The sequence below is a fragment of the Vigna unguiculata genome, chromosome 7 (assembly GCF_037176805.1).
Source record: "Vigna unguiculata cultivar grain cowpea cultivar isolate G323 ecotype 2 chromosome 7, ASM3717680v1, whole genome shotgun sequence".
NCBI lineage: Eukaryota > Viridiplantae > Streptophyta > Magnoliopsida > Fabales > Fabaceae > Vigna > Vigna unguiculata.
Window position 1 is genome coordinate 40,438,733 of NC_140798.1, and position 25,321 is coordinate 40,464,053.

The 25,321-nt window shown below is 31.6% G+C and overlaps 3 protein-coding genes across 3 annotated transcripts; 1 reads left to right on the forward strand and 2 right to left on the reverse strand.

Moving 5' to 3' along the window:
• Positions 1-482: 482 nt before the first annotated feature.
• LOC114190562 (uncharacterized) lies at positions 483-1,467 on the forward strand. The gene has a single exon (XM_028079502.2). It carries the CDS (start codon positions 614-616, stop codon positions 1,223-1,225), a length of 612 nt encoding a protein of 203 aa, XP_027935303.1. The 5' UTR covers positions 483-613; the 3' UTR covers positions 1,226-1,467.
• A 9,414-nt stretch (positions 1,468-10,881) lies between these two features.
• Positions 10,882-15,698, reverse strand: LOC114190993 (Protease-associated (PA) RING/U-box zinc finger family protein). Its single transcript, XM_028080101.2, has 4 exons — positions 15,318-15,698; positions 14,510-14,740; positions 13,418-13,822; positions 10,882-11,959 (listed from the first exon to the last, which is right to left on the reverse strand). Exons 1-4 carry the CDS (start codon positions 15,439-15,441, stop codon positions 11,382-11,384), a joined length of 1,338 nt encoding a protein of 445 aa, XP_027935902.1. The 5' UTR covers positions 15,442-15,698; the 3' UTR covers positions 10,882-11,381.
• A 4,952-nt stretch (positions 15,699-20,650) lies between these two features.
• PDIL5-2 (PDI-like 5-2) lies at positions 20,651-24,538 on the reverse strand. The gene is made up of 5 exons (XM_028081244.2): positions 24,212-24,538; positions 23,438-23,541; positions 22,911-23,281; positions 21,906-22,207; positions 20,651-21,258 (listed from the first exon to the last, which is right to left on the reverse strand). The coding sequence occupies exons 1-5, from the start codon at positions 24,410-24,412 to the stop codon at positions 20,941-20,943; spliced, it is 1,296 nt and encodes a 431-aa protein (XP_027937045.1). The 5' UTR covers positions 24,413-24,538; the 3' UTR covers positions 20,651-20,940.
• Between the last annotated feature and the right edge of the window lie 783 nt (positions 24,539-25,321).

Consider the following 25,321-nt stretch of genomic DNA (forward strand, 5'->3'; position numbering starts at 1 on the left):
GATATTGTTGTATCTTTCCAATAAAATCTTCTCAATAAAACATATATAAAACATATATGTAGATTTTTTTAGATGAAATTGATGAGCTACTCTTCCAAATGAACACAAACAACTGAATTGAATTAAACCAACACTACAGTCTGCAGATGCAATTGCTTATCTTTGCCCATTCATCCATGTGATTGCTTCCTAACCACTCTTTATGGGTAACCTCCCATTTAAAACACTTTCTCCCCTTCATCAATGCTATGTATTATTATATATGCCTCCTTTTTCTTTCTATAATATCATTCTTCTTTTTCCCACAAACCTTATTTTTCCTATGTGTCTGTCTTATAATTACTTCATTTCTTGTGTAATGCTTATAGTACTGTTATTCAATACATTAGAGTAATAATTAATTTTGTATACTAAAATTATCAATATTGAAGTTTTATAATAGTTGATTAATTAGTTTAACTTGAAGTGCATAAATAAAATAAAGTGTTGTTAGAATAGGAGTGGTACATATGTATCTGTCTGTGTGCCTATATAATAAAATCTGGAATGAGAGGTAGAGAGAGAGAGAGAGAAAGTTTTGTGAGACATCTTTTCTCTTCCTGAAAGGAACACAATGGATTCTTCTTCATCATCATCAGGAGCAAGTGTTAGTGAGCATGCGAAGGTTGTTCCAAAACAATGTGACATCTTCCATGCAGGAAAGTACTCTTCATCTCGCAGGACTCATTCCTCATCCTCATCTTCCTCCTTTGAATCATTCTATTTCCCCGAGGATCCACTTCTCAGTCCTGCATCTCCTCTTAGATTCTCGGGTGTTCCATTTTCTTGGGAACACTTGCCGGGAATTCCCAAGAAACAGAATTCCAAAAAGAAGCTGCAGGAGTCATCGTTGAAACTATTACCGTTGCCCCCACCGACCACCACACGCTCTTCCAAGAACCTCACTCATGAAGAAACAAGGGTGAGGAAGAAGAACTCGGTACAAAGTGTTTTCCAAAGGGATCCTTTCTTTGCTGCACTGGTGGAATGCTCAAAGGATGATGATAGTGGTGAAGAAACAAGTAGAAATTTGTGGAAGGTGCCAAGGAGTGTGAGTGATCGTTTTGGGTTCATTAACCTTTATGGTTCTTGCAAGAGAACTTGTGCTGTTTCTGAGTCTTTGGTGTACCTTCCAAGCTCAAGAAGAAGCACATGTGAAGAAGATGTTAGTCCCAGGTCCCTCTAAGCCTGTGAATTGTGATGATGCCTTGCTGTCAAAATGTGCTTGTGTTCATGTTGTTGTAAGAAAACCCAGAAAGAGGTATTTCTTTCCCTCTTTTCTTAATTTTTTTTTTAAACCTTGATCTTTGTTTTTAGCTTATAAAATATGGCATGCGAAGACAAGTGTGTCTTTGGAAACCCAACTTATTGTAATATGTTAATACAAGTATATAGGAAGTAGTGCTTTGCTTTGTCTCCTTCTGTTAATTCAGAGATCACTCATCACTCATATTTTTCTTAATCACTGCCTTTTGTTTTTTGCGTACCAAACATATCTAAATCTCTAAATACAAAATATACGCTCTCTGCAGTATTTCATGTGATAAAATCACATGATGACTGAAAATTACATGATCCCATGCGGAAACAATGTACTGGACCACACAGGAAAGAGACTGCCATATTATTCATTTGACTTTTGTGCACATTTTGTATTTTTAAGTGTATATATATCGTATGTATATGTATGAATATGATTCCCAAAGATTTCAGAGATGGCTATAGTGGCTGCTGATGTTGATAACAGCTTGCACGTACGTAGTCTATCTGTACAAAACTACATCTTTAGTATACCCTAAACAAACATGTATAAGGCTTGGGATAGACTCAATCTAAATCATGCTCTATACTAATGAGTTGGCTGTAGAATTAGTACACCTTTTTAAATATTTTTACAAGGTCATAATTACTGGTGAAAGAAATCATGACCATGACCACTCTGTGATCATATATATTCTGATTCCCAGAATATATTAAATTTTTCTATATCTTCAATGGAACTTCACAAATTGAGTGTACCCTTTTATTGTTCTGCAGTGTAAGATATGTATTAAAAAAAAGACTGCATCTTCCTACGAATTTTCCCTTTTTCTCATTTCAGGTTCTTAAGGTAATTTGGCTTGATATGGATCCTGAATTGTGTGCTTTTTTCATCACCTCACCTATAGTACTGCGCTGAAACAAAAATAAAACCTTCACTGATTTGTTTTGTACATATCACAGTACAATCAATTTAAGTCCACATGCTCCGTTTGGTTTTAACATTTAGTGACACTTGCGTGTAGATTTTCAACAACCAAAAGTGAGCAAAATGTTTTTAGATTATATTATAATGGTACTTGTAGGTTTTAACGTGCATTTAATACCCAAAATTACACGTGTGGTACAGATATAAGAATGTGGAGTAAAATGTTTTTTTTTTCCTAATAAACCAACCTACTCCTAGTTAATTAAGTTTACTATTGACTAAGTGGAGTTCAACTATTTGTAGAAACTAATTTATCTGATACAATACTCTACGTAACCTCTGTTACGGGGAAAAAGATATGGTATTTTAGAGGAAAAAGAAGAGACAAGAGTGGAAGCACCAATTGTGATGATTCAACTGCATCATAATTGATTTAGACAATCTTAGAGCTAAAGTAATGCAAATGGGTCCATCTGGTTTTCCCCCACATGGTTTCAATATATTCAATGCATTTGTTATGACAGATGTAATAGCTAGTTAAATACAGGATATTGATAGAAAATAACACCATTATGTTGATGTTTTAAGTGTGTGTGTTGGTTTAAAGGTCAAAGCCAAAAACCCCTTTTATCTTTATGTCATGTTTTACGGTAGTGGGTGTGCTGAAAGCTGAGAGTGTATAATGAGCAATAGCATTATTCTGCAAAGTGGTTATGCTGAAAAGAGCATTAAAAAAAGGAAGTGAAGTCAATGAGAGTGAGGTATGGTGTCACTCATGTACTTCAAACAAAATAAAAACAAATGTAATGTACAGAAACTTGAAATTGGAAGAACTTTGTAGCAGATGGTAATGTTGATGGGAAGTACATGAACAGGTAGGTAACATTTTTGAACCAGTTTTTTTGATTGGATTACACATTAAATTGCTACTTTGATATTGAATAAAAGTTTGATGAGGTGTATACTGTTGTTATCCTCAAATGTGCAATCCAGAGATATATTTATGTACAGGAAAATAAGTTTTTAAAGTTTGACAATTTTTTTATAATTTAAAAGAATATTCTTGGAATGGTTTTTTATTTCTTTATATTTTAAAATTAATTAAAAAATATCATTTATATATGTTATGAAATAAAGTTATGAAAATTTAATCGTTAAAATATCATTCTTATCATTTACATTAAACGCTTCAACTAATTTCAGTTACCATTTAAGTGGAAGTGGGCTACTCTGAAAAACAGAAAAATCTGATGATTGTTAGTCATACCAACCATCATATTTCCTTCACACTTGGTTGTTAAAAATCAAGGTGATTTAGAAATATCTAATAAAAATATTAAGATGAAATAAAAAGAACTATAAATATATTATCTTTATTTCTTCGGAAAACTTAACATTAATTACATTAACATTAATATCATATTGAATAAAAGTTTTATTTATTTGTATTTCTTCAAATCCTGTACGTTCAGTCAACTGTAAATGTGTTCTTTCCAAGTAGTTCCAATATTATTTTTAATGAAATTTCCTTATTTTTTTAGTCCAAATTCCTCAAGTATTGAAACTTTATATAATGAAGTGTTTTTTTTTTCTCTTCTAACCGTTTTTTTTTTTCTTCATACAAATAGACTTTGTGACAAATCTCCAATCACACATATTTAATCCATTCTGTTTTAAGGAAGAAATTAATGTGGCTTAACACTGCATTATATAACATCGCTTTTGTTTTGCACAAAGACAACTTCTTTTAGAAATTTACGAATTAATTACATTCTCTCATTTTTTGAAATTTTACGGAATAAATTTTATTAAAACTACTTTCTCATTTCCTTTAGGATATTTTATGTAGGTTCTACATATTACAATAATAACAACCCAGGCTGTTTTGTTTGTGACTTTTAATCATATGATATATTACCTTAATAATAATAATTTATATTAATTTATATATAGTACATTATTAGTTATTTATATTTTAATGTTAAAATAAATCAGTGTGATGAAGAATTCATTTTTTTAAAGCTACATGAAGATTTTTGTAAATTAATTCTTTAAACAATTATTTTATTGATGCGATTCTAATTTTAAAAATCACAATAAATTTTAAAAGTGTACACTAGTTCTTACAAGCTTTTTAATCAAATGAATTATATATCGTGTTGATGTCACATTTGATACTTATTCATATCATATGCCTTCTTGCAAGTGTTGCACATTAAATAATTTTTAACCATTTGGATATATTACTAATCATATAGGGTGTTAGATGATTCTGACCTAAGATAAGAAATTTATAAAAAGTTGACCAAAAATTGAGAGTTGGTTTCAAGGCACTAAATATTAGAAAATAACAGGTCACCAACACATGGATGAAGATTCTCTACCATTTTAAAGAACTGCAAAAAATACACGGAAGAAAAAAAAAATTGAGAAATTTCATAATTTTAAAATAAATATTTATTTCGTTAATTGTTCCGTTCAATTGCTTGTCTCTCTGAAAGTAATAAAAATGTATCGCAGTTGAATAATTTTGCAAACGCAATTGTTCTTGCTTGAAAATGATACTACCTTAAGAAAGATTTATACGTGTAGTTTGTTTTTCTTGCGAAAACAAACATGTGAGTAGGAAAAAAAAAACACAAAACAAAACCAGAAGAAGGTTCCAAAAATAATAAAAAACATTTTGAAAATATTGAATATTTTGTGAATATGTGTGAAAGTTCATAATTCATGCTGGTCGGGGAACGTGGGAAAGTAGGAGAGACAGAATATCACAAATTTATTCTGTCAGATAAACAATTTCTCCTTCTTTCTTTTGGAACCCTATTTTCCATAACCCTCTTCATCTGCCACAACTCTATCATTGCTTCAAATTCCAACTATTACATATTCTAATTATTATGCAGTAGTACATATGGGCCACCTAGGTTATTACCTATAAATGCACAAATGATGGTTGAAACATAATAATGATAATATGGAAGATCTGTTTTGTTTTTAATTTGGAAATGAGAATAATTTTGTAGTCCAATAACAGCTACATGATGATGCTCATGCTAATATGAAGTGATGAAGTTGCAAAAGTAGCTTCCCACACCGACAGAATTTGCACAAGTAAATATTAGGCTTATAGGACACTGTTTTTGCTTCATCTTCAAGACTCTTTAGGAGATCACCCCAAAACGTGGGTCTAATGCAACATGCGTGCTCAGACAACACTTCTTACCAATTATGTATCCATTGTTATCACTGCCTTCTAAATATCAAAAATTAATTTTACAAGTTAAAAATTATTAAAATTATTTAGGCGGAGAGTTTCACATCCATTGTAAATGAAACATAAGTTAGTTTTTTAAAGATAATTAAGCTTAAATGGTTACATCTTAAAGGAAGATAATATCAAAATGAGATTTTTATTTGTTAGATCTATTGTGTTGCTGTACCGAATTATTATTAATATATAATTTTTGACTTAATTACTCGTTTAATATCATTTTGGTCGAAAGTTTTGAATTGGTATTTGTTTAACTTTTTGTTTTAATTGTGTTCTAATTTTTATAAAAAAAATATTAATGACGTTAACAATATGTCATGTATCAATCAATATGTGATTTTCTTTATTTTTTTTAATCTATAGCAAAATATATAAGTATACTTGTAATGTTTCAACCCATATACAAAAAGATATGTACATTATTTTTCAATATTAAATTTTTATTAATATTTAATCTCATGTTCAAGATATATATGTTTTAATATGAGAGATGTATTGAAAATCTAATACCAACTAAAAATATATAATAAATAAGTAGTAAGATAAATTTTATCTTATAAATCAATTTTATAAAAATTAAATTCAATTTAAAATCTATTTATGAAGAATTAAGTCTTCTTCCCCTATCAAAATACATAGAGGGGTTACGTTTTTGGATCTGCTAAGTCTTCTTCCGGTGTCCCTGATCCTTCAACATCTGATCCTGAATTATTAGAAAAGTAGGAAAATAGAAGGTAACGTTTGTCTCTAAGAAATTAAAATATATTTGGCCATTAGAAGACAAAGATATATAAAATAAGGGTGGTCAAATGGTATCCAAGACTCAAAGTGCAATAAACATTAGACTACTGTTTCTTGTTTATTTATCTTTTGAGTTGCGTATAGTTTAAGGGTCCTAATCTTCAAATTCTAACAACAACTTATCTTCCCAATGCGTTGCAGGTTAACAAATAATGGTGTAAAAAATTCCACACTTCTTCCGTTTTACTTTACACCATGCTTTACAGACAAAATTATTCATATTAATTGTGGTTTATAAATCTAACAATGCATTGCATATTTTTTTCACATGAATATTTTCTTATATTAAAAAGTATTCGAGTAAATAATTAGCTAAAATGATAAATGTTCTGTTAACAAGTAACACAATATCAAAACATTACTAACAATTATTTCTGAAAGAATAGGATTGACTTCCCAATGAAATTAATGCAAATTTTGTATCGGTTTTTCAATGCATGTCAAAGAGCATATAATCTTTTTTAACATATTCTGAAAACAGAGAATCAAAGAGAAAGACGCAAGATCTAATGATACATGATTTGCATGAAAGAGTGACAGGTATAATATAGTGTAATAAGTTTGACTCAACTAATGAAAAGTATAAAAAAGAAGAAAAAATGCAATTGGAAATTTTGATGCGATGAGCTAAGTGTGACGCAGACGTTAGTGTTGGAAGTGTTGGGTTGAATCCATTGACTGGGATTGTGCTGTCATCTTCTGTAGTAAACAAAAGATGATGATGATGAGACATCTTGTGTCTCAAGACATTACCCATATGCTGCACAAACACAAACGTTTTTGTTAAGGAATGTCACTGCATTTCTGTAAAATCAAATCTTATCTATTCAATATTTTAAGTTCCTTTACTACCATTGCTTTTTATTACCATGCCAAGTGTCAGGTGCCAAGATTCTCCATCCTATACTTATATTATAACTGAGATAAATACTAATAACTATGAAGTGGTGTTCGATCTCTTGTATAAATTAATTTATAACTTATTAAATTAAAATTCACTTGTTAAATGTTAATTATTTCTCTAAATATCTAATCGAGGAACTTGATATCTATAAGTGTGTTGTTCATGTATGTGATGAATTCTGCACTATTTTGGATTTTTATGGATGTATTTTATTGTATTTATCTTAATTATATAAAAATTGTGTGGATAATTACTGTAAACATAGTTTTTTTTAAAAAAAATGTATTGTATTTATTCATTATTTTCATAAAAATAACCAACATGATGAATTTGATAAATCAGTGAAAAAAATATAGCATCTTTTAGGAACATATGTTTATATAATTCTTTTCATAAACACTTTTTAAAAATAAAAATGGAAAGAAAAAAAATTAAGTTCTCCATAAATTAAATTAAAGTAAATTAACTGTTAGAATTAGAAATAAATTAATTTATAAAAGTTTCATACAAAATTTCTCTAAATTCTTATTTTAAATCTATATAAAAATTCATTTTAACTTCAAAATTCTGTTTCGAAAGCAGTTCTTTCAAACATATTTTAATTCGGTTATTATAATTTGAATATTTCAAGTTTTAAGTTATACATCTTATTTACTCTCTCTCAAGACTTGTATAATTTGTCTAATCAACTACTTTGACTGAATACTATTTTTGCCTGATGAAAATATTTTGTATGGTTCATTATTATTCATAAATGACATCAATGAAAATTAATAGGGCCATGACACTTTTCTAAAACATTGTAGTTATTCTAAGTTGCGTGATTAATATATAGCAATTATTTATTTTCTTTTATGTATAGTTTGTTTTTTTCATATTACAAAAAAAATGTTAAATTATTGTTGAAGTTTTATTGACGAAAAATAATTTATTGGCAAAATATAATTTGTCAACAAATTTTATAATTTTAATTGCTATCAAATATTTTTGTCGATAATAAATCTATCTATAAAATTTGGTTATAAATTAGAATTTTTATTATTAACAAAGTATTTATCGATAGTGAATCAATCAGTAAAATACATCCGTAATTTATAATGCATTACGGAACGATATTTTTGTAGCTAAAATGGAAATCAAAGTTTTTGTTTTGAGTTTTTACACATGCATGTTAAATTTGTTGATAATTAAAATTTTAAATTTGTTGGTAAGTTTGTGAGTAATGGATTTTTTTAAAGTTCATCAGTAATTGAATTTTTTGAAAATTGTTGATAAATATATTGATTATTTAAATTTTTAAAATTCGTTTATAAATTCGTCGATAAAATAGACATTAATTTTCTCACAAAATTCAAGAAAACATTTGTTATAAATTAATTGGATATGGGTGTGAAGAAGGAAAGAAAAGGGAAGAAGAGGAGAATGAAGAAGGGGAGGCCCGCTGTGGAGGCTGAGGTTGGGGCACGACAATAGGCAATAGCAACAACAACGATTAAAGATGAAGTAGGGAAGAAGAGGAGGAGGGAGAGGGGGAGGAAGAAGAGAAGTTGAAGTCGACGATCACAACAATGCAATGGAAGAGGCAACAATTGGGGAGGAGGAAGAAAAAGATAACCAGGAGAAAGAAGAAAAAAAAGGAAAAGAAGGTCAAATCACGATATTTATCAACAAATAATTATCAGTATCCAAAACCTGTTGATAATTACCAACAAATATTTATCAACAGATAATTATCGATGAATTAAGTATCCCCAAATTTTCATCATTAGTAATTACTGATGAATTTTTTAATTTGTTGGTAAAGTTCATTGACGAACATTTTACTCATAAATTTTATCATATATTTATAGACAGTAAATATTTTTTTTTCATAATATCATTGTTTATAAATATGTTTATAAATATATGATAAAATAAATTTAAATAAATAAAACTTCTTTTAATTGAGAAAAAAAAATGAAAACTTAATTCACACAATAAAATTAGAAAAAAAAAGCTAAAATCTTACTAATGTGATATGTAATGCCCTGAAAATTCAATTAAGTCTTCTTTCTTATAATAGATCAACATTTAAAATGTGAATTTTTTTGCTAAACTTTTTTTTCTCTCAGTTGGATTGTTAAATTTAATAATTCCAGGAGAAATTTATTTATGTTATCAATAATCCCAATATGTATTATCACAAGTTATGTTCGATTTGGTTTAACATTAAATGTGATTTATTATCTTATTGTTAGTTAAATTTTGTAATCACATTGTATTTCTTTGCGGAACGTTTGATTAAAAACTAGCAAGAAAATTACCATTTTTTTCATATTTTCCTTTCCCTAATACTGTCTTTATTATTATTATTACCAACACGCATTATTATTGATTTAGTTACCCTTCATAGTTAAGTTGATGTCGTTATCACCAGTTTTATATATTACTATCATTTATTGTTTTTGTTACCGCTCTTTATATTGCCACTACTTTCATTGTAATTATATTATTATTGTGTCGTAAATTTTGAAATATAAATTAAACGTCTTCATTATCTTTATATTATCTTATTATAGGATAACTACGCTATAATCACCATAAATAAAGTTGGTCTTTAAATTTTGACTACAACCACTATTACCATCAACACTTCCATTATTATTTGCACAATTATTGTTATAGTTATTTTTGTCATCATCCATTAATAATATACTCATCTTATCATTATTACAATTATCACTTTCATTATTACAATTATTATTATCTTATACCATTTTTACTTTATCTGTTACTGTTACAAAATTGCATATTATCATTGTTAGTATATATTAATATAAATATAATTTGCATCAAACACAAAAGGTATTTAATATTTATCTTATTCTTATTATATCATATATATTCTTATCTTATATTTTTATATATCATTTTACATTTTATATGATTACCAAGCAAGCCATAGAAAAATTAGTAGGAAAAAAAGTATAAAAATAGTCTTAAAACATTTCATTATAGAAAAAAAAATACTCTTATTCAATAACATAAAACAAAAATGATTCTATTGTAAAGAACCAATATGTAACTCAGTTAACACTTGAACATTTATCTCTCAACTGTGTGAGGGAAGCTTCTAAAACTCTCACATTTTGCTCTCCAAATCAAACCTTCATTCATTGTTGTCTTACTCTTGTCCCATCTTTTCTTTGTCGCAGCCTAACACCCACAAGTATCACTATCATTTTCCTCATCACAAGTTAGGCAAAAAAATAATTCATATATTGTTTCTTCTAATCAATGTATGTTTGTTTGCATCATCTAACTCCAAACACACAACTGTATATATGGCCTATTAAAATCATCATAAATAAGACCTGTTGATAATTGGATACCTAAAGCACTTCTATGGTCCTGTTTATGAAGAAGGAAGCAAAGTTAAGAACCATTTTAACTCACCCAATTCAAAGAGGGGCGTCTCATGTGTTTTTCAACTTTTGTAATCATAAATGGAGCGTAGTATTAAAATTTCACGCACAGAAATTCCAATTTACTATTAATTGAAGATGCCACAGAAGGTATTTAAGATGTCTAGATTATGGGTTTTCTCTGTATCAAGAAACCAGAAAATTTTACATTTGGGTAGAGCTATATGTTGACTTTACAATAGCATATCTACTATTACACACCCTACGAAACTTTTACATGCATAATTGATAATCATGTTGCAATTAGATGATCAAGTACAGGTAACACCAGAGTATCACATGATCTCTTATCATTCAGTTGGACAAATCCATAAGACAGAACATAAAGAACTCTATGACTTCAATCTACAGTCCAACATTTTCTTGTTAGTAGTTGACTATACTTTGAAATAAAAGCCATGAAAACATCAAATTCAAAGCAAAAACAATACACACGATTCACTGTACGCAAACTCACCAACCTAAAAACGTAAGAACCTCAACCAGAACATGTAAATGAAACTGAACATCACAAGAGAAGCTACAATGTACACCAGGTGCCAATAAGGAAGTCAAATGCCAAAGGAGACAGATCAGGAATGCCATAGTGTCGCATAGGAGTAGTCCACTACAGCATCAGTCATCAATGGCCACCTTTTAGTTCAAGACTTGGCAATTACTGGTTCAAGTGCATGGACACTTCAATCATATGATATAATGAAATTGAACAATTTAACATTCTGGAAGGGAGTGTGTCGATGCAAATGGTGAGAAGCTTGCAGCCGACTCACTATAACGGAGAGGATGTTGTTGATGACTGGATGAACCCAAATAACTCACTGAAGCATTGCTTGGACTTGGAATATACGGAGTCATGTACCTTGAGTTAAGGGATGGCAAAGAAGGATACCCCATGGAATGTGGTGAATTAAAGTGAGAAGCTAGAGATCTTTGGGATGCATTCCTAAGATCTACTGAGCTTCGGCTCATGCTTAGGGAGGGTGATTGATGGTAGGAGGACCTAAGTGATGGTGATGGATGAACATAAGGTGTACTGGCAATAGAGTGGTTACGAGAAACAGATGTGGTCTGTGAGGCTGTCCGAGCAATTTGTATTGCAGAAGATGAAGCTAGTGATGATCTCACAGAAGATAAGACAGAGGATGCCATAGATGCTGGGCTTGATGAAAGCAACGGTGTGGATTCTGAAGGAGGTGGATCAGTTAAGCCAGTTCTTGCATCACGCTTGCAAACTGGACAAAAGGTTCTCCATGAAGTAAGCCAAGAATCCACACATGCAGCATGAAACTCTGCCAATAAATGATCAGGAGAAACAAATTAATATAATCTGTGTAACAATCAAAACTTAGCATGCACATTATGCAAATTTATAAGTAATACCTTCCGTATGCTCAGACTAACTGAAGAAGTCAAGAACATGGTCTAAAAACAAAATACAAAGAACAGAAGTAGGTGATGTAATTAGTTTCTTTTCTTTTCAAAGGTGTGATTTAGGATGACAACCAGTTTTAATCTGGCGCATTATGCCGCACATCTGCAGTTTTAGAATTCATAGAGCCACACATAAGGTCCAGATAATTCTAGGACTTCCATTGTATCCCAGGTCAAATCTGCACCTTCTAACGCACTGGGTTGACTATTTCGAGATTGAGATAAGGGTTGCAATTTAGAAAACTTCCTAGATTCTTTTCCCACCCAGGTCATGTTATGAGAATTTTATAGAATCATCCATAACAATCAATTTTCATATACCGCATGTAAGTCAGACCAAAATTTCACATAAATTAAGTAATGTGTTAAATTTGCAGTATTTCATGACTCATGAAGAGTATGGAGATTAAATTAAACTTCAAACTAAATTGTCACATTATTCTACTGAAAAAATATATTGGATGCCAGTTCTTTATTATAGCTACTTCAAAATCGGCATGCTTAAAAACTTTCAAGATTAAGATGGAATGGACATCTTCTAACAATCCTTGCAAATGTCTGTTTTAGATTGGAGGTTAAGAAACAACAGGATTGTCCAAGAGGGTTAATGGTTGTTGTTTAAAGTAGGTAGAACCCAGAAAGTAGAATTGCTCCCAGTTTTCCATTTTAAAAAATCCCATTAGAAGACTTCTTTTTCATTGTAGTTTATATGTTGCAACAAGTATGTGATTGCACTTTCCATTTCAGTAAGGATTATGTTGTGATCAACATCAGTGTGACAATATAGTCAAATTGCAAGTGTCTGATATTTTAACTCACATGATAGAGGCAAAGACAAACATCAAAGTTACTAAATACTTAATCATAGTTTGTCAAGGAACATAAGGGTGGGAGAAGCTGGAACGTGAGTGTAAGCCTCCAAGTAAAGAAACATCCTGCTCGAGGCTTCCGAGCAGGCAACGCAAATAGTTTATTTTATAACTTATTATCACCTCAAAATTAACAAGTTTCATTGTATACTTATTTCCAATGAACCTTAAGAAGATGGCTGGGAAAATAGGCAAAACCTGCTTCATGATCAACAACATACTTATTTGTCTTGTCAGGTAATGTTAACTGATATTACACCAGAAGTTTAAACATGTTGTGGATATCAAATATCTTAACACATGATCGACATTAGATCCAATGATGAACTGCACAAAGTAGCAGGAAATTCAAGCTAAACAATGCCCTAGTACATAATCATACATTGAAGGTCTATAAACCAACAGAATAATATACTGGATTTAAAAAAATGTTATGGGAACACTTACTGTGACAGCACGGAAGAATCCTGATCTTCTCGCCAACACAATAGTCTTCAAGGCATATAGCACATGTTCTTGATGTACAGTTGTCTTCCAAAACAGCAGTAAATATCAAACTTGGCATTGCTTTCACTAGGCGACTACTCATACCATGAAATTCACGAACAAGAGAAGCCCGAGGCCTTTCCCTTCTTATGCGATGCCTGCGGACAAAGAAACAAGTGGCCAGCACGGCAGACATTGCAAGTAGGGAAATAAATGAAATTGCCATGATAGACCATGCTGAGTTTTCAAAAGTTGGAATTAGCCAAATTTCCACATTAGGCCACCCAGCATATTTCTTTAGTATTTCACCCGAAGCTTTAGATACAAATACTGCGTGTATTCTTATCCCAGCAGAATTTCCTGCCACTGAAACTCAAAAAATTGTGAATTAGAAATTCCCAAAATATGATGTATGTGTATGAAAATAAATACAATATGTACACGAAAACAAGAAATCTGCCCAATGGTAAGTCATCTTTAATACCCATTATTTGACAATAGAATTCATATGCATCACTGGTGTCAATTTTTTCAGCCCCGTCTTGTATACATATCTGTCATCCTTTCCAATATGTTCTTCCTTGATAATATAATTCATCAACAACATATAAAGCCCCAAACATCCAAAATCTCAAACTGCCATGCAATTACTGGTGACACCCCAATTTCAATGGTTATAAAAAAATCTACTCTAATATTGAACGAAATTGTTTCTCTAACCTTCCATTTAACATAGAAAAAGAACAGCAACCAACAATCCCTAATACATGTCTTCCAAATTACATCATATTAATCAATTCCTTTCACAGAAACTTGTACAGGAAACATTATAAGCTCCTCTAGGTACAAAATTTATAATTAATGTAAAACTAACGGCTACCACAATCTAACGATGAATCTCTAATCTACAGAAAAAAATTTAGCAACGACCAGTGAATGTGCATTACAACTCGTGTTATCTTTAGTGATTGGAGAAAAAACAAATTTAATAGCAATTGCATGTGAGAGAGGATGATGAACAAATGTTTCTTGTATATAAGAATTGATCATTACTTGCAACCAAGACACCGTCTTCTTCATTGTCATAGACAATTACAGCTTGGAAGCCAGCCTTTTGTGCCCTTCTGACTTTCTCCTCAAAGCTACATCCCCCTCTAACGACCAAAGCAAAAGGTGAACTCACATTGGGATGTCGTTCAACTTTATTTGTCAGGTCTGTACACGCATCAAGAGGCTCTGCCAAATATAAGACCCCATATTCTCCAGAACCTTTGACTGTTGGAGCTGAAAGAAAAAGACATTCGTGTCAACAAAAAAGAGTTGATAAAAATAACACCCACACGCCATCACATGCAAACAACAAAATAACACCATATTTACATTCTTCATCAGTTCATCACCACTACTTTTTTATTCCACAAAAAACATGAATTTTGTATTGTAATTACTAAAATCTTGAATTCACTGCACAATGATAGGCATATCATATGCATTAAGCACACGCTTCGTTAATCCATACTTGCATACCACATATCAGCATCTACTGTTTGATACGTACCCCCCCTCCCCAAACTCAATTATTTCAAAAAATTGTTTTTCTTTTCACTCTTTCTTCTCCTATCCACAGTAAATCTGTCGTCTCCCGGAATTCCTAGCTCAACAAGCTTGTCATCATGATCATAGATCGAAAAGTTGAACTAGTTTCCCCCGGACAAAGCTGCCCCAAAGCAGTACTCATCACCCAAATTGAAATTTTCAATACTCATATGGCCCAAAGACCAAAACTACATTCTCCCTCGACCAGAAGAGTTTATACACACTAAATCCTAACCTGGTAGAAGAAATAGCCTAGAAAACTCACCAAAATTAGCTTCAATATCATCGAAGGACAGAGTAATATTGTTCCCAATAAGCACCACCTTCGCAGCAGCCATAGCACATAGACTCACCAAAGAGAAGAACAAGAGTAGATTCAACGTACCCATCAAAGCAAAAGATCCGTTAAGCAAAAAAAAACACAGATTTTTGGTTGAAAATCATCCGAGGGAAAGCTAGAGAATGATAAATTGGGATTTTTGCAATTTAGGGTTTTGGAAACGCATAAAAAATAATGGAAACATCAGCTTCCATCTCCAAAAGAAAAAACTGAATGTGTTCTAATCCTCTATTCCTCGATGCTGTCTGTTATACTCTTTTTTTCGATTTCAAATCGATCGCTAATAATATTGTTATGACAGCAAAATGGGAAATTTAACAACAAGATATTCTAAAAACTAATCAATATTGTACCAGAAATACATAAATAAATACATAACGCACTGAATAAATTAAAAATAGGAAAATGATATTTTAACCTACTTTTTTTGACCCACTTTTAATTCATTGCTTTAATCACCATTAAATCTTCTTTTTTTATTTTTTTTAGTGATATAATGTATGATCTAATGGTGATTAAAGTAATGGGTTAAAAGTGGATAAAAAAAATGAGTTAAAGTATCATTGTCCTTAAAAATATTCTAAACTGTGCAAATTGTTGTTTGTTTGTTTCTCATGCCAGAACAAATAATAAATAATAATATTGTATGAGTGATCTTTCTCTTCAAACCAAAATGTTCTACAATATATATATTAGCGGTAATTTTCTTAACAAAACTTCTATTAGGTATACAAAAGTTAAATTATAAAGTTACGTAATGAAAATGAGACATGTATTATCAAAATAAAAATTGAATCATTGCAATCAGATATTAAAGTTTGATACATTTAGTTATCGCTTTCTTATTATTATCTTTTTAGCAAATAAAAAATTGTGTAGTGTCTAAAACTTTATTAATATTATCGTATCATCAAAATTTAGTCTCCAGTCTCTTTATAATTCTCTGCATCAGTCCACTCCAATCTCAAATATTTATTTATTTATAAGACATAGTTTTAAAGTATTCATAAAATAGAATATTCGAGGATAGAAAAAACAAAGTACCATCTACTTTATCATTGTATTTTTATTATATGTGTAATTCTCATTGTTCATAAATAATTGTAAAAAAAAAATTAATCTTGATATTTACTATTTTTTTTATTTATTCACTAAGTAATTATAAAATAAATAATATTTTTTTGATAAAAAGACAAACTTAAAATAATTTTACAACTTTTTTACAACTAACTAGTTTTTATTTTTATGTCCTAGTGTACTTTTTCTGTGTTAACATCTAGTTTGAATTTAAATAACCGACTCAAAATTACGGTATTCAGTATCCAACAATTTTAAAGATGAATATTCATCTATTACTTCAAAAATATGGTCTTTTTTATAATTTATACAAAATTTTAATTAAATACTGTCACAATCTTATTGACTCCTTAAAAATGTTAATTATATTAAAGACTTGTTTATAACATTTTAGAGTCTTGGTTAAATATTATTACTTTTAAAAAAAATTAAAATCTAATTCAGTATGATTTTCTTAAATGTTTTCATCTGTTTGACATTTGTATCCTAATCTCTTTTTGTTTTCTTTGCTGTAAAAACGTATAGAAACTAAAAGATATTAAAAATAATATGCATAAACATTAAATTAATTTTTTTTAAGAACTAAAAGTAAAATTTACTTAATCATAAGATCAATTAAGCAACTAAATTTATGTTTTTTTTTTGTCTTAAAAATATCCCGAAATTGTAAGACCCTATTATTTTATAACCCTTAATAAAAAGGGCTGCTCCAAAATTTGATGGACCAAAGAGCTGGCCCAAGGGATAAAGCTGGTCTGCTGTTGTCCTAACGCTACCACACTTTCACTCTCACAGATCCAGCCGTCAACCCTTTCTCCCTCTCACGAAGAGCTCTGCTAGGGTTAGGTTTCTGCCATCTTCAAGCTAGCTCGAAGCTGTGCTCTACTACATGTAAGTAGTGTGCTAGCCATTCTCGTCTCCATTGTCCCTTTCGTTCATTTCACAGCTAGGGTTCCAAGTAAACCATATCGTGCTTCTGTTTCGCTGTCTTTTCAGTTCTTCGTTCGCTCCTTGAGTTGTTGTGCTCGTGCGTTCGGTATCGAGGGCGTGTTGGGTCGTTTTGCTAGCTTATTCCAGGTAAGGGAAGCTAGAACTTCTTTTTATGGTGTGATTTGACTTGTGTCCTTGTAGTTCGTTGAATTATTGAGTTTGTGTGCTGCCATGAGTGACTGTACTGGCTGGAATATCTGTTTGGTATGTGTGTACGCGTTGTGCAGGTGCAAACAGTGGCGAGGACTGTTAAACTCGCCTAAGCGGGCATGTCTCACCTAGGCGAGATTAACAGGGGCTCGCCTAGGTATTTTGCCACGAAGGGTCGCCCAGGCGACCCACTGTGTTTTTTGGGCGAGCGAGCATCTCGCCCAAGCGAGAGGGGTCTCGTCTAAGCGAGATCCCGCGTGTGCTTCTGCTCCATGTTTCGAGGCCTCGCCTAGGCGAAGGGGGCTCGCTTGGGCGAGAACGTCTCGCCTGAGCGAGACCCTCCAGCTTAAGCGAGGTGCTGGGCGAGACAGCGCAATGAGAGATTGCTTTCTTGGCTTTGTATAGATAATGCATGCTTGGTTTTGAGTATTGTGATAAAGGTTTGATATGAATGAGTATGATTGAGTGATACAAGTCATGAATTATGAAAAATGGGTTGACATGAGTTTCGCATGAGATTGTAATGAAATGGTTGGTATGAAAGAGGCATGATAACGATATGATTTGGAAATCCTTGGTACATGGATAGTTTATGATGAGATGAAATGAGTTGGGCATGGAACCTGAAAGGCGTTGGCTTTAAAGATTGGTACAATTAACGTATACGTGCATGGTGAATATTATTTTGGCTGCGGGATTTTGTTTTGTATGCGTCAGTGCATAATTCCTTAGGGTCTCTAGGTGAGACTTTCAGGGTCGCGCTTCAGTGGTTGGGACGTAATTCCATGGCCCCTGTTAGTGGGTGTCCATGGTGGTGCCCCATCTGTATAACTAGGTAAGGATTCAAGGTAAGGACTGCATCCTGACACTCTAAGGAGCCAGTTAGTCTCACTTAGAGCGGGCTGACTCTTGTGGGGAGAGTAGCAGGAGGCCTGTAATTCATTAAGGGCTAACCTTGTGGTGAGGGAGATTTGATTCATCGTAACACTTGTAACACATAGCTCGAAGATGAGCAGCTCAGGGTCGAGCAGGGATATCCACCACAAGTGCAAGCATTCGCTGAATCCGACTAAGTTATACGTATCCGGATGAGTCGAGTCGAGTCGTAGTGTATTGATTGAAGAGTCTTAACATGATTGGATGTAGTATTTATATGGATGGCGAAAGTATGTTTAATTGTATGATAAAGATGTTGATTGGCTCTAGCTTACCCTTTTCTTGTTGGTTGCCTTGTATGTCGTGTTTCTATCTTTGCGATGATCATCGATCTATTGATGGGAGCAGACGCGAGGGATCATCATGGTCATCAGGGAGGAGGCGAATCTACAGCTTAGTGCTCTTGGGATATCTTGAGGGCTATGGCCTATATATTCGTCAGTCTTTATATGCTAGTGTTCCAGTAGACTTTTGTGATACTCTTTTATCTCTTGTAGCATCGTGGTGTGCCTTATTTTTTTGAGGTCTTACGTTTAAACTTCAGAACTGTGCTGTTATATTATAATTATGTGACGTTTCCTTTAATTACACTCATTAATTAATTGGAGTGTTACAGAAATTACTCCATAGAAAATTAGAAAAGGGAAATAATTAAAAATATTTTTTATATTCTCTAAAAAGAAAAAAAAAGAAGAGAGTTTGGGTTAATTTTTCGGTGTTTACAAGATTTTTTACCTTCATGTTTTCTCTGTTTTTTTTTTTCGTTCTTACACTAAATACTAATAAGGTATAACTATGTTTTTTTTATTTTGGAGTATGCGTACCTTTTGATTTTTAATTTCCTTGACAAAATTCTGCGATTTAAGTAAACTTAAAACAGAAAGTGGGTATTTCAGAAATTAAGATAAAAGAAAATTTGTGGATGAATCACATGTTCTTAATTTTATATCGGGTTACACGTAAGTGTCTTTTTTTTTTTTCTTGGGGAAAATCTAGCCGAAACAATGTGGAAAACACTGTTTTCTTTATTATAGAAATTGACAATAAATTTTGTTGTACAATTTGACAACATTTATTAAAATTTTATGTGTATTGTTTTCTATTTTTAACACCGAGGTTGCAAACAATAGAAAAACATGATTTTAATTTGAAAACAGAAAAGTATGATACGTGGTTAAATCTTAGTGCATAAAAGTTTGATCTCTCACTTTAATTCATCTTTAATTTCAATCCTTGTGATGATTGCAAGTGTCAAGTGAAGCTTTCAAAACGAAAACATGGAATTGCGAAGTCTAATAAAAAATCAAGTAGGTGACTTGAACTATATATGTTGATGGGTCTATCATCTCTCCTAAAATAAAGAATGGTATTTTGCCATTCTTTCCCAAAACAATGTTTTTTAAAGAACAGTTCTTTAAATAGTTTTATTGAAATATTATTTATCTAAATAGATATATTGAAATATTATTTTTCAAAATATATCTATTTTCTTTTTCTTTTTCTAAAATACAAAAAAAAATTAAAAATTAAAATTAAAATCATAAAAAAATAATTCAAATTAATTAATTAAAATATTGGACTTAAAAGTTAATTACTCTAATCAAAACCACATCGCTCACTGTGTCTTATCTCCTCTTCATATTCTTTCCCTATTTTCATTTTTTTTTTCTAGAAATTGTCTCTGAAAAAATACTCTTCTACAAATTTATAGTCTATAATTTTGGACAAGTTATTGAATCTTAAAGTGAATTTTACAATCTAACTTTGTCATTTATTTTTGTTGTGGTTTTGTTTGAGCTTTATATTAGAACTTTATGGAATTGTTTGAATTTATGACAAAGTTGGTGGTGTATGATAGAAAAATTTTGATTTTTGGATTTTTGTTGTTAGAGTTTACATATTGGTGGTGGATGGTGATGCAATTCAGTTATATGAAGTTGGTGATATTGCTGATCTATTATTGGGAATATTATAATTTGAAATTGGAAAAACAGTGATGGTGGGTTGGGAAAATGTTTGGTTAGAAAGAAGAAGATGAAATAAATATATATATATATATATATATATATATATATATATATATTAATTTTCAAGGACAACTAATGTGAAATGAAGGACATGAATACTAATATCTAGGAAGGATGAAAATAATAATAAAGCTAACACATCATTGCCATGTTTAATATAATAAATAGGCCTTTTTGGTTCATGTTAATAGCCAGTGAAAAGGTGTAAAAGAAAAAGGCAAGAGTCTGAACAGTACTAAAAAAAAACTATGGAGATTCGCACTCAAATTATAATATTTACACATACCAATAGGTATGGTAATTCTAAAGGCCGCTAGTTTCTAGAATGCTCCTGATCACGTGCACTGATTATCATTCTACATGCTAATTTAATCTTCCTTGTCACCTGGTTTATACTCTTTGATTTCAGCTTCTGACACAGAACTGCTTGCATCATCAACTTGAACTTGATTTGGTACAGCACGGTACTCATCACCTCCTTTACTGAAGCTCTGAATAAGCATCAGTAATGCCACAAAAAAAACAACTACGTATACCACTCTAATGTCAAAAGACCGATGAATGAATCGCATTAAGGAAGGTCCACTGAATGTGTTGTTTATGGTTCTTCCTTCCCTGTATCCTTCCAGAAATTTTGTGATTTGAGTTGCCTGATCCTCCCCCTCAATGCTTTCTGAATCAACAACCTGAAAATCATTTCAACAAAATGGCATTAAATACACAAAAATCAGCTGATTGAAGCCTATGTGACCATGATATGAACAAATAATTCATGTTACCAACATAGTTAAGCTTTGATAGCAAGATCAACACTGTGGAAAGATGTATCTGAAATTCCAAATGGAACAATGACATTGATAATATATCATAGACAAATGCCTTTCAATTCTTCATGAGTGTGGAGCACAGTTCATAGTTTATCTTGAAGACATACTATGTAAAAGGTTTTTCTAAAGCAACTGAAGTGACTAAAACATATCATTGAGATTCAACAAAAAATCCACTTGACAGTATAACGGAACATTCCCTTAAGACATATACAAAAATCTAGAGAGGAATCTCAATTCGCTCTTCTATTTTAGATTCAATGTCAGAATAAGAGAATTTTCTCCAGCTTCACAATTCATCTTGAAATTACTCAAGTATATAAATATAGGTTCAAATTGTTAAAACTATAAAAGCATGCAAGAGAAGAGTCTCGGCACAAGACAAACTTAAAACTAGGCATGTAAATAAGAGTACAAGACAATGAGAGTCCACGCTACAGATCATTTCGAGAATTAGAATTTGGATATACTAAAATAACTCTTAAAAGTAAAGACCATAGACTTACTGAAAGGTAATCATCACTTTTATCCCAAACCACCATTTTTGGTAGTTTAGTACTAATATCAAAATTTTCAGCAAATTCGTCCATCTGTTTGACTCCAACATAACCAAATACTAAGTCACGATTAGCAGATGCAGCACCCTTTAATAACTTAGTCAGTTCTCTTGATCTTTCTTCATCTTCATCCTCAACAATTGTCAAAACTATTTTCCTACCATCTGCTTTCACCAACTTAAGTGTTTCGTAGGATATCGGCACAACCAAAGGCATCAGGTTTTGTTTAACAAAATCTTCCAAAAATTCATCTGCTTTATGAAAACAAACATTATTCATCAAATGATTACTGTAATAATGTATCAAAACTTTAGCATTTAAAGAGTATACAAACAAAAACAAATACGTTCCAGCATAACACAATGCGGGAGAAGAAAAAGCAAAAATGTATAACACATAATCAAGAAGTGCTACGAGCTTAGAACATTGTAGTAACTCCTAGTGGCTCACATGAAAGGAATTCTGGATTAATAGCTAACATTCAAGCTCAGATTTATTAAGAAAAAAAAAATCACTGAAGTATTTGCATTCAAACTTCAATTCCTGCCATGAAACAATAGAGGGCCTCTCAAATGAAATCATTCTGTTAAGCTTAGATTTCAACTTCAGTCAAATTCCCTTGGTAATTTCTTCATAACTTATTTCATTAACTGTCTGGGCAGAAATACAAACGGATGCCATAAAAGTTACCTTATACCACCAAAATTGCCAAGATGAAGACACAGCTTCAAGTTTTATTAGCATTCCACTCAAGTAAAATGCAAACATCTTAAAACACTTGAGACTTGGAAGTTTGAAAAATGTCGAAGAGTTCAATTCTGTTAGCTGATTCAAAATTTCTTGGATGTGTCAAGTCCAACTCAAATGCATGAATCTTTTGGAGAAGTAAAGATGGATTAACTAGCACAAAAAATAAGTATAAGCGATAACCTTGATTATCTAATATCAACTAACCTTCAAAGGGTCCATAGAATGTGTTCCGCTCATTGTACTGTGGATTCAGGGAAACCAATGCAGGAATCTTATCGAAGTCATACAATACCATGAGATCCTCTGAAAAGTCCTTTGCCACAGAAAACCATGCATTTTTCTTGTACTTTATGCCAAACTTTTCTATTACCGTGTTGTTCAAACCAAAACCTATAAAAATGGGGAAAAAAGTGCCAGCTTCTGCAACGAATGTATTCACGGCAGAATCTGAATCCAGAATAGAAACATCAGAAGCGGCAAACTTCTTCAGATATCTAACGAGTAAATCTGCCTTTCTTGGTCCACGGTATTCGGTGGGGACACCATGATTAAACAGCAAAATGGTTGGATATGCACTACAAACCAGAGTAGAAGTATTGTGAGTTCATTCATGAAATAAAAGCATTTGTCTCCTTAATTGCTGAACCAAAAAGTAACACGTATATATCATAGTTATTAAGAAACAAAGACAGTTTCAACAAGCCATATAACGGTATCGCCCAGAGACATACTCAACATCATATTTTTTTGCAAGGCTGGTATGTTTGTCTGCATCTACTTTTGCAATGACAATGGGTTTGTTCAAGGTTGCAAGTACAGGCGCAGCTGCATCTAACTGCAAGGAAGAAAAGCACAGCTATTATCTCACACAAACAACAACAACAACAACAGAGACTTATCCCACTAGGTAAGGTATTATCCTAAAAAATAAGTGCAACATAAAACGACACTCGTTAATCTCTCGTCGAGCAAAACTAAACATGAAGTGCAATGCATTATAAAACTCACATCACAAATCAGTTTTATCTCAGAGACCTTTGACAAAGTTCACACCTAATAGAAACAATGCAACATGTGAAACCAACACTCGACAATCAAACCACTAAAGAAAAACAAAATGAGCATCATGCTTGAGATGCACTGTCCACCAACATCAACACAAGGAGCCCTAACAACACACTAAAAACTACAAAACCATGAGTGAAGTTCATTCCCACTCATTAAATAAGGAGTGAAACCCACAAAATTTTGCAATTTCCGATAGATTTCAATCAACAGCAGAGTGTTAGAAACAGTACTTCAGAGGGTATCCTGTTAGCATTTCTCTTATTAAGACAGAAAAGCTTCCACTAATTCATTACATAGATACTATATTGTCAAAGCAACGAACACCAAAGCATGACCCATGAAGCAAAGGGAAATAAAAAGAGAATTATGAAAGAGAGTTTGAAATCAAAAGGAAAACTTGAAGAGACCCATGAAAGAAGGGTATAAAGGGCACCCACCTCGGGAGCAAGACGCTTGCAGTGACCACACCAGGGAGCGTAAAAGTCAACCAAGATGTGATCAAAGGAAGCTATGGCGGAATCGAAGTTGGAGTCGTCCAAAATCAAAACCTTTCCATCCACCGAAAATTTCTCAGCTTCCCCAGGCCAAAACTGGATCAACAACAGAACACTTACAACAACCGAAACCCTCATCGTCATCTTCTATATTTGTTTGTGTCGGATCTCAACACGACACGACCCAACACAACACTTAAAACTCTGTTCTGCGCCTTTAAACTTCCTAACCTCTATTTCCTACTGTGCATGATTATCAGATCGGATCAGATAGTGGAATTGGATTAAAATTTAAACTTAATTTCACTTTACTATTCAAATTACAACCTTACCGTGGCTGGTTCAGTAGGTACAGGAGATATGACTAAACTAAGTTGACTCGGTATTTCTATTAAATTTAGATATTGAGTATTCAATTAAATTATACCAATAATAACTAAATTAAAACTAACAGGTGTTTTATAATATATACTTTTTAAGAAAATAAAATTATATTGATAGAAAGTATGCAAAATATATTAGATTAAGAAATTTTGTTATTTTTTTTAAACGTATGGTTTGCTATACTTCCACGCATATTCCTTTATTTTCGCATGTAAAGAAAATACCATCTTGTAAAAGGGGACATATTAAATTAGATTGGATCAAAATAGAATTACCAAAACTTAACATGAAATATTATAAATTTTGAAAGATCAAATCCAACCTATTGTACTTTAACACAAATTGTGTTACTAGATAAAAAAAGAAGATATTTTGGTTTACAAAATGAAATGACAGATAATAAAGTAAAAATAAGGAAAAGAAAAGTAAGATGATTTTTTTTAAATTATTTGATATCAAAGAAAAAAATAAGAAAAATAATTATCTTATTTGATTTTTTAGAAGGTAAAGGAAAAAAAAGTCTATGAAATGCCAAACTATTTAAATAGAAAATAATGTGCAATATAAATAAAAGTATTTTTCATCTTTTGCATTTTTTTTCTTTTTTTTTCTAATTTAAAAAGAAATACTTCTGTGTGCATATAAATTATTCTCGTATTTTTAACACCA

Excerpts from the sequence above, each read along its gene's own strand:
- LOC114190562 (XM_028079502.2), top strand. The coding sequence starts at position 614 with ATGGATTCTTCTTCATCATCATCAGGAGCAAGTGTTAGTGAGCATGCG.
- LOC114190993 (XM_028080101.2), bottom strand. The coding sequence starts at position 15,441 with ATGGGTACGTTGAATCTACTCTTGTTCTTCTCTTTGGTGAGTCTATGT. Across the intron at positions 14,741-15,317 it reads TGATATTGAAGCTAATTTTG|CTCCAACAGTCAAAGGTTCT; the intron begins GTGAGTTTTCTA and ends TTTTTCTTTCAG. Across the intron at positions 11,960-13,417 it reads GATTCTTCCGTGCTGTCACA|AGTTTCATGCTGCATGTGTG; the intron begins GTAAGTGTTCCC and ends ATTTATTGGCAG.
- PDIL5-2 (XM_028081244.2), bottom strand. The coding sequence starts at position 24,412 with ATGACGATGAGGGTTTCGGTTGTTGTAAGTGTTCTGTTGTTGATCCAG. Across the intron at positions 23,282-23,437 it reads GCAAAAAAATATGATGTTGA|TGCATATCCAACCATTTTGC; the intron begins GTATGTCTCTGG and ends TCTGGTTTGTAG. Across the intron at positions 22,208-22,910 it reads ATTCTATGGACCCTTTGAAG|ATGAATTTTTGGAAGATTTT; the intron begins GTTAGTTGATAT and ends TTCATAAAGCAG.